This window comes from Crocodylus porosus, unplaced genomic scaffold (genome assembly GCF_001723895.1).
Source record: "Crocodylus porosus isolate Cpor-Errol unplaced genomic scaffold, CroPor_comp1, whole genome shotgun sequence".
Taxonomy (NCBI): Eukaryota; Metazoa; Chordata; order Crocodylia; family Crocodylidae; genus Crocodylus; species Crocodylus porosus.
In genome coordinates this window covers 31,385,360-31,395,601 of record NW_017728948.1, presented here as the reverse complement: position 1 = coordinate 31,395,601, position 10,242 = coordinate 31,385,360, and the positions used below count along the sequence as shown (strand labels likewise).

The 10,242-nt window shown below is 40.7% G+C and overlaps 1 protein-coding gene across 1 annotated transcript in view; it reads left to right on the top strand.

Annotated features, from left to right (window-relative positions):
* KCNIP4 (potassium voltage-gated channel interacting protein 4) overlaps positions 1-10,242 on the top strand; it is a 209,213-nt gene that overhangs the window by 161,301 nt on the left and 37,670 nt on the right. The window contains exon 3 of the mRNA XM_019553043.1: positions 7,310-7,379. Within this exon, the coding sequence (XP_019408588.1) occupies positions 7,310-7,379 (70 nt within the window). The remainder of the gene's footprint in view (positions 1-7,309; positions 7,380-10,242) is intronic.

The following is a 10,242-nucleotide window of genomic DNA, read 5'->3' as shown; positions in this document are numbered from 1 at the left end:
CCCCCCCACACCCAGCCACACCCCAACCCCTACACCCCACCATACACACACACACTTGCCCACACCCCACTGTATACACATCCCCAATCACTGCCCGCCCCCCCAACCCACACACAATATACAAGAGTAAAACTTTACTTTTGAGGTATTATATAATTATTTCTACATACATTATAGAAACACAAATCATGACAAAAATATTTTTTGCAATAAAATTAAAATATGTAATAGTCGCTGTTTGACTTTTAGCATATAATTTTTTTTTTCTGGTTACAAAATGGCAACCCTCCCCTCCCAAAAAGAGTATTCTCAGGGGCAAGGGAAGGGACTTCTGATGGCCAAGGGGAAGGGACTTCTGGTGGCAAAGGTCAGGGGCTAGGGGCAGGACTTCCAGTCCCAAGATGGTGGCCTGGGGGCGGAGCACCTGTCAAGGGGCGGGGCTATCTTCACGGCGCTCGACATCTTACCAAAACTCAGCACTTGTTAAGCGGCCCTCCAGCAGCAGCCTTAATAGTTGCCCACCCCTGGATTATATCCAAAGAAACAAAATCATTATTTAAAGAAAACGTCAGTATTAAAGCATACACAATACAAATTGTTTCAATATTATGCAGGTATTTTTCCTTTATACTTTTTGATTATAGCATAAGTAAAGTTTATTTATAGTTAAGGCATACGCAAAGGGCTATAATCAGACAAAGAATTTGAGAGTCATTACTGAGTAAATAGACATGAGCAGGTACCTGAAACAAAAGAGAAGAAACAAAATTATATAAAGGTTGGTGAAGAAGGCCAATGAGGAAAGACAGGAAGAGCTGTGATACAGAGATGTATTTATCTCAGTTGTCCTAGCTATGAAGGACTGACTCAGCCTGTAATATAAATTGTTTACAACGTTAAACAGAAGCTAGAGATATGAACCCTAGCTTCTTCCTATTACTCTATCCTAGTATAACATTTTCCTTTCACTCTTTATTTCTCCTTTTTCCTATCTCCCCTTTACTTCTTTTCATTTCCCCTTTCTCTAGTTTTCGTTTAAAAGAAAGAGGACTGGACTACAAAATTAATTTTTTCTTTTTTCCCCAAAAAGAACAGCTAATAGATTTTTAATACAGTTTTGAAAGACTGTCAAACAGCAGTTTCTGATTATCAGGTAAAACTACATACAGCTAAAGAAAAATGGAATACAGGGAACTGTTTAAAAAAGTTCTCTAAGTTTCAATTTCTTCATTAAGTTTCCTTCCTAGTGCTTAAAAGGAGGTTAAAGGGATTTTTAATTCTGGTTGTTATGGTGCAGTGGTAGTTAATCAGTGATAACTTGACACAAAATCCTGGCCAACACTTAACTATTTAAGGTTGCAATAATGAACAAGGGTTTTATTAACATCTTACTGATAACTTCCTTCCCCCTTCTCAAAACAACAGAGTTATATGGAAAGTCTAACAAAGAGAGGACTAAAGCAGCAAGTGACCATTGGCTCTAAAATAATTAAGAGAACTCTCCAGAGTTTCAGAGGAGTTCAAAGAAGAAGCAGGAGCCTCAAGATAAGAAGGAAAAATTTAAGCTAGACATTAGGGGAACATTCCTAATAAAAATAATTGGCCAGTTGAACAGACTCTTAAAGGATACGTTGAAGATATCATTATTGCAGATATCCAAGAACACAAGAAAAAAGACATTAGCAGCAATGATATAGTGAAGAGCCCAGCAAAATATAGAGGGTCAGGTTGGATGACCCAAGTGGTCATTTCTGGCTCTACTGCTATACAATTTTGTAAAAGTGGGTTTTTCAAACCACATTTCTCTCAAACAGTCTGCTAAAATGATAATTCATTAAATGTCAGAGCAAAGCATCAATTTTAGATAAGGTTTTAATAGATTGTGTTATCTGTGGTAATTCACCAAAAGCATTATACAGGGCAATTGAGAGCTTACACTGAGCTCACAAAAAAAATCCTGAAAAAATAACTCCAGTTTTTTCAGGGTACATTTGATTCCCCTCCTCTCTGAAAAACTGTATTTGTAATCAATATTTACAGTTAAATACAAATTGGAAACTGTAGTTTTATTCATAAACTAAAATCCAGCCTAAGGACTGATATAGTTGGAGATATTAATACTTCCTGTGACTTTGTGACCTACCAAAAAAGTGGGGCACACTTTTCATTAAATGCACGTATTTAGGATGTCTTTAACAAAGAACCACAGAAAATAGAGAGGGTTCAGCCTACATGTCAGTGAGCCATAACAGTAGATGATCCTAGCTGTACTCTTGTCACTCATTTTGTGGCGTAACATTAACTGCAAAAAACCCTGAAAAATCTTCCCGTTATGTAAGTATAGATGCAGTTTCTGTTCTTGATACACCCAAAATGCTGACAATTTCTTGCTTGAAGAAAATTCCAAGCAATGCAAAAAGAATGCACTGCTTCTTTTGCTGATCTAGAAATTTTAACTCAGTTGATCATCACATTCTTATTCATATTAGACCACTTGTATTATTCTTCTTGAAGCATGTATAGAAACAGTGTAAGTTATACCATCACAGGGTGAAAAGAAAGCCCTTGAGGCAACAGAATAGTTAATAGAAGTCCCTCACTCAACCTGAAAAAAAATATTCACTGTAATTTATTTTTGTTAGTTTTAAAAGATAAATGCAATAACGATCCTTGGTTTCAGATTTCATTTTCCTTCATCACAAATTAAAAGTGTTTGCATACACAACAGTAGTGCTGGGATATGCAAGCAAGTAATAAACCCAAAGAGACAAAGTGTCAAAAAAATTAACCCAAGTTATGGGACACAAACCTGTAATCCTTGTTTAGATCATACTTAACCAAGATCCAGTCTATGGGTGATTTTTGTGTTTGCATTTGTGTGAGCTTTTAAAGTTTTGCTATGTGCTACTCTGAGGTTAGCCATGGAATGTCCAAGAAAGTTAAAGTGTCCTGCTACATCAGACATTGGCAAAATATGGCCCATCAGGCCATTCTATCTGGCCTGTGAGCCCCTAAAAATTTAGAAAATGTATATTTATCTGCTCCTGGCTGCCTGTCAAAGATGACAGGAGCCAGGGGCAGTAGAACCCAGGGGAAGCCAGCAGGATTCACCAACAAGGCCAGCCTGGCCCCACCTCCCCACCGTTCTTCTCCTACTGGAAGCCTCTGCCTGCCCCAGCTTTCACTGCTTCCCTGAGTGTCTGCTCCAGCACCACATGGCCTTGGCTACATCGCTGGACTGTGGGAGCATGGAGCATGGAGCTGTGCCACTACACCGGGGCCAGGAGTGGGAGGGTGTTTGTGTGTGTGTGTGTGTGTGTGTGTGTGTGTGTGTATGTGTATGTCTGTGCATGCATGCATGTACCTACAATGAGGGAGGGTGAGAGACAGAGAGAGACAGAGAGAGCAATGAGGGTGGGAGAGACTCTGTGTATATGTGTGTGCATGTATTCAAAGACAAGTCCCACACCTGCACCCAACCATACACATGTACCCACACTCCCTCTCACACAGCCACACATGCAGACCCCCACACCCACATCCCCTTACACCCCAGCCACCCTCCCCCCACACACAATCCCCCACAAACCCCATACCCACCCACACCCCACATAACCACACCCACACCCACATGCTCCCTCATCCCACATCCATACCTGTCCCCACATACCCCACACACTAAGAGCCCCCCAATGAACCTGTACCTATGTCCCCCACCCCCAAAATGTACAAGAGTAAGACTTCATTTTAAGCTATTGTGAAATCACCTCTATGTACACTACACAACACATGTAAATCGGGACAAAAATATTTTTTTTGAAATCAAATTAATGAATATTGTAGATGTTCAATTTTTAGAATATAATTTGGTAGTTTTCTGGTTCTGAGATGGCAAAACCACTTGCTGAAAGAAGTATTTCTGGGGGCAAGGAGAGGGACTTCTGGTGGCAAAGATTGGGGGTTAAAGGGGGTGGGACATCTGGTCATAAAATGGGGACCAGGAGGCAGGGTACCTGCCAAGGGTCAGGGCTACCAATGTGGCCCTCAACAGCTTGCCAAAACTCAGTAAGCGGCCCTCCACCTGAAATAATTGCTACCCCTGTGCTACTGGCTTTTGTGTCTTTTTGAGATTGATGTCAGATCAGGGTTGATTTATTCTTTTACATGGGGATTGCCCTGTCTGTCCAATGTAGACAGCAGAGGGGCCTTATAAGCATGTGACAGCATAAATGACATGTACAGAGGTGCAAGTGAATGAAACTTGAATGTTATCCATGTTACTTGTATCAATGATGGTGTGGTTTAAAATAATGAGAGGACACAGCTTATACCTGGGTCTTTTGCAAGGCCTTGTGCCTCATCAAGTATAAAAGAATAGCCTGTTGCTTGAGAGATGCCATTTGAGGTTGGGGACTCAACCTGTCCACAAGCCAGGACAGGTTTATTGCCCATGGCTACCTTGAGATGGTCACCCTTTTTCAGGAGGGGTGGAGGTCATTAATGATGTGTCTAATGATGTGGTCTAGGTGGGAAATCTAGGCAACAAGAGACTTTCTGTTGTCTTCATCTCAGGGTTAGTATTGTAGTAGCTTGGAGTGAGGTCTGAGTTGGGCTTTGTTGATTTGAGTGGCTACAGTTTTGGGGATTGTATTGTAATTGTAGGATTCCCTGCTCCAGAGATTTAAGGTGTGTATCCTAGTCAGTGAGATCAGAGCAGATATTGTTGTAATGTACAGCTTGGCTGTAGATGATGGATGGATGTAGATGAACATAGCTGTGGTGCCTGATGGGTTTCCAATACAAAGTGGCCACTGTAGATCTTCACCATAGTGTCTAGGAAATGAATTTTCTGGGTGAAGTATTCTACAGTTAGTTAGACAGAAGGATGTACGTTGTTAAAGGCCTGGTGAAATTTCTCTAGACATTCCTTCCCATGTGTCCATACAATGAAGATGCCACTGATGTACCTTAGGTATATTAGAGGAATAAGAGGGCATCAGGGATGTAGTGGCATAACCTAGTAACCAGTGAAAGGCCATAGGAACCCTGCTACCTACTTCAGTTGTAAGGCCATGACCCTGTGCTTGCTATTATTAGCCATGTGACACAGTTTTAAAAAGCATGGATATGCTAGTGTCACATTGCCATTTTGCTGTATATCATAGAATCAAAGGACCGGAAGGGACCTGTAAGATCATCAAATCCAGTCCCCTGCCATGGACAGGAAGTTATTGGGCTCAGACAAGCTCGACAAGGTGCCTTTCCAGCCGCCTCTTGAACAACTCCAAGGATGGTGACCCACACCACCTCTGCAGGGTGTGTGTTCCAAATTCTGGCAATCCTTAGGGAGAAAAAATTCTTTCTTATATCTAGCCTGAATTTACCCTCTATAAGCTTATGCCCACTGGTCTTGAGGTGCCTTCCTGGAGAGTTGCTCACCTAGATCTTGGTGTTCACCCCTGTTGTATTTGTAGGCAACTATCAAGTAGCTTCTCAGCCTTCTCTTACTCAAACTGAACAGATGCAGTTCCCAGAGTCTCTCCTTGTAGGGCCTATCCTCCATGCACTTGACCATGCAGGTGGCCCTTCTTTGTACCTTCTTGAGCTTATCAATGTGCTTCTTGAAGCGTGGTGCCCAGAACTGGACACAGGACTCCAGCTGAGGCCTCACCAGTGCCGAATTAAGAGAAAGGAGCGTACCCCTGGATCTCCTGGCTACACATTGGCTGATGCATGTCAGAGTTTTATTTGCCTTTCTGGCAACCTCATTGTACAGTTGGCTCATATTCCTCTTCCAGTCAATTGTAACCACTAGGTCTCATTCAGATGCTGTGCCAGCCAGTGGACCACCACTCATCGTGTAGTTGTGATGAGGGTTCTTCCTACCCAGATGAAGGACTTTGTACTTATCCTGGTTAAATCGTACCTGATTCTGTTCCGCCCAATAGTCCAGTCTGTCAGGGTCATCCTAGATCCTGAATCTATCCTCCAATGTGCTCACATTTCCCCACAGTTTGGTATAATCCGCAAATATAATCATTGAGCTTTCCACCCCCTCATGAAAGTCATTAATGAATGAGTGTAGACATATACAAAACTGAATACAAGAAGAAACAAAGGATAGCAGGAGAAAGAGAGCAGTAATGTGATTTGCTGTTCAGTGATGATTATACACTTGGCCCATGGTTCAGGGCTTGGTCCGGCAACCAAAGTAGGTACCAGGGTCTCCATGGGCTTTTGCTCACCTCATGTGTTCAATGTTCTGGGGGGTTTGGGGGGTTTTTAGAATACTTTGCACTTGTATGGTATCTTCCAACTTCTAGATAGTTTACCAAATTATGGATTAGCTTTGTTAGCCTCAATTTGGGGAGGGGAAGCAAAGGTACTGAGATGCTAAATGCACTGCCCAATGTCATCCCACTGCACTGGAAATGAAGTCAACAAATAGAACAAAGGCTGGTGCAGCTTCAAGTTTCCTCCACTACCCAGTAAATTATGCCCCACTTCCATTTCTTCTGTCTCTGAATGTCGCTTTTATGAACTCAAACTCCTGTTTTTCCTCTTTTATGATATCTATTTGTCCTCTGCAACTTCCTTTCTCTCTAATATGCCTGTTCTCTAGTCCATCTCATACTCATTTCTCCTCTTTGTCTAGCATGTTCCACACTTAAAAGGAAAGAAGACAAAAGATTTTTCAGGGAATGAGTTGGATCTTCTCTGCTGAGGGGCCTTGCATTGATTAGCCAAAGCCCCTGAGGGAGATTTGAAGGGAATATGTCTTACTTCAAATACAGCATAGCTGCTTGTGTCTGGCTTCCTTATAGCATGAGTTCTGCCTATGAGGAAGGCTATGCCCAAAAGCTACATTGGTAAAACAGTGGACTGCAGCAGTCATAAGTGCTGCTTGTAACAGTCACACAATGCTATGTAGATGCTGGCATACAGAAGTGTCTCACAGGAGGAACATCCATCCCATAAACAGCATTCCTTCTAAGCTGTGTGGTGTGCATGGCTGTGCAGGCGCACCTGGCAGCGTGGCATGAGTGCACCTGTGCAGCTATGCACACCATGCAGATTAGAGGGAATGCTTCCCATAAGAAGATATTAAAAACGGTTTTAGTTATACACGTTTAATGTATTAATCTTTCTTTTAACATGGAAGAAGTGGATCTGTTTTTTCCAGTATTTTAATATCCCAGCCTTACATGCATCATATTTATCATTGGTTGTACAATCTCATCAATACAGTTTGTTTGCACTGAGCTGAGGGAACAGGTTACTCATTCTTTTTGTCTGCAAATTTCTTTAGGAATGTCCCAGTGGGATTGTTAATGAAGAGACCTTCAAAGAGATTTACTCTCAGTTTTTTCCACAGGGAGGTGAGTACTCTACAGTCATAATTAGAATTGTTAACATGTACAGAGAAAGGTGTTTGTTAATATGTAATCCATATAAATCACCCTGTTGTTTAACATAATAAAATGGTTGTATAAAATGTTATATACATTTTATAGGCTTGTTAGTAGATAAAAATGTTTACAAACATGAAAAGATATGCCATTTACAAGGTCTCAGTGTGCAGCTAGGAAGACATGATTGGCACTGAGTAACTTTTAAAATCAGGTCTCTTTAAGCAGTTTGCTTTAAAGAGTTGGTGCTCAACCTTTTGGCCCTATGGGCCAAAGAAGTGGTGTGGGGCTGGTCCATGGGGCAGATCTAGCCTTAGGGCCTGGCACTGCCCCTTCCCTGCCCCAAGTGCCAAACTAGGACCCTGGGGTCCAGCACTGCCCTTTCCTGTCCCTGTGTGCCAAAGCCTGGCACCACCCCCTCCTGGTCCACACCAGGATTGGGCCTCGCAATGCCCTCATGTGGCTGGAGCAGAACCTGCACCCAGCTTTGCACACTAGGATCAGGAGCCCAGTGCAGCACTCAAGACTGAAGGCTCCCCACAAGTCCAGAAATTTAGCATGTACTACTCCCCTGCCACTAAATTTCTGGACCCATAGGGAGTCCTGCAAATGACATAATGTTACTAGCCAGGTCTGGCCCACAGGCTGGAGGTTGAGCACCTCTTCTTGAAGCTTTGTATATTGGTATGTCTTTACCAGTCCGTGTTCATTCCCCTCTACAAAATTCTATAACACTGGAATTGAAAACTGCAAGAGGTAGTTTAAATATGTGGGCCAAATTCAGATCTTGTGTAAATGGCTTAAATCCCACTTACACCTGTGGGGTTTCTTTGTTTTCACTCGATTTGTTCTGATCCTCTGTGTTCAACGAAGTCATTTCTAGTGGTATTCAGCAGTTTGTGGTTGTCACTATCTTTCAGGTTAGTAAAAGCTCTTATGACTAATGCCACTTTCCCTCTGTACCTTAGATTTTCCTTTAGTTTTTAAGGGTTTCTTCTCTTTTCTGCCTCTCCCCTCCTTACTTATTTTCCATTCAGTCATCCCTCTTCACCTCCTCCTACAACTCTGGAGAGTAGCATGTTTCCATGGAACTGTGAATGGCTGTTACTTTACACTTGTATTTAAAAACTGTAATTGGCAGCAATAAAACTCTCCCAATTAATTTTATTTAAATAAAAGCCTAAAAGAATAGTAAAGAATAGTGTGGGTTACCCTTGCTGAAATCCACAGAAAGCATAGATAATCAACAGGAAAAATAAAAATGTAAGAAAAGTTGAGTTGCCTGCTAATTATTTATCTATTTAGGGTTTTATACCATGCTGGGAATTAGTGAGTTAAATTATACTTGTCTGTAAAAAGCAACCTTTCTCAGTGTAATATACCACACAAGGTAAAAATCTGAGGAAAAGTACCAGAAATTTTCTATCTCAGATATTTTAACAAATAGGTATTATCCAGACTAGACTAGCATAACTCAACTTTGAAAAAATCACTTATTTGTTCTGACTTTGTTTATATTTTGTTTCACGTGCTTCACACTGAACTGAGTTATGAATGTCTGAATTAAATTAGCACATAATCCAGTATTTTTAGAATCTTGCTAACAATTCCTACTACAAACAATTTGTATGCATACATAGAATGTCTTCACATTCATTATCTCCAATTCTAATACATTGGATCATCTTCTGTTTTAGAGATGCCAAGATTAGTTTTAGTTTTAGTGTTGGCAAAAAAAAGCCAAGACAACCTTGCCGAGTACCTTAATAAATTCACTGGCTTTATTAACAAGATAAGAATAGTGATCTGTCTGCCTGTCATTCTTGGTTTACAGATATTCCTTTTTCAGTGAATGATAAATGAGGTTTTTAACAGCATTCAGTGTTGTCCTAACCCTACTCACATTAAAGGGAATGGTAAAAGTGGCACTGACTTCAGCAGAAACAGAGATAAAACAATGCAGAGTTATTTTTAAAAATTCTGGCTGGCGATTTTTTATCTTTTATAAAAGCCAAGCCAGCTGTATAGCCAAATATGAGAGGGAAAAAACACTCATATAATCCTGTTGTTGTTTCGTTTTAAAGTAGTAAATTCAAACCAGTTTTATGTCAGTCAATTCCACAGAAGCACACCAGACGACAGCCTAAGAGCTTATTAAAATACCCTTTTAATTTTTTATGGCCCACACATGGATAAATGATCCAGAAACATATTTTAAAGAATGTCATCTTCCTTCTCCTTTCAGTCATACTTCACATATTTAACAGGCTTGCTGGCCTAATTATTAGGAGTTATTAAAATGATTAGGTGATAGCTGGTATTACAAAAGAGAACTCTTCTTCTTTAACTACCTACTACAGCTTTAGTCTTCTAAGCAGAGTTAAATATTAGTATATTGCTAGAGGAACAAGTATGGTACAAATTGACGCCACAGTTTCATTTTTTATTGTGAAAGAATATTTTCAATTCACTTAAATTTTATAATTTGTTTTTAAGAGATGGATTTTATAGTGCAATTCGCACATAAGCAGAATTCCCACAGAGGGTTGCTCGGGTAAAGATTACAGCATCCAGGGCTATTTCAATAATTTCCATTAGTTCAGAAAAGCGTCCCTGGTGCTTTCAGAATTACTATTCTTCTTGTATAGCTGTTCTTAGATATTTTGATCCTGCAGGCCAGTCTAAAAACTGTGAAGTGATCTGCTTGACCTACAGAACCAGGCAAGAACCCACAGGTTCCTCTATTCCAGCCATTCCAAAAAAAGGTTCTTTTTACGATGCACTAGTAGTGATAACAAGACCCCACCTTTTAAGATAACTGTGGTGCTTTCTG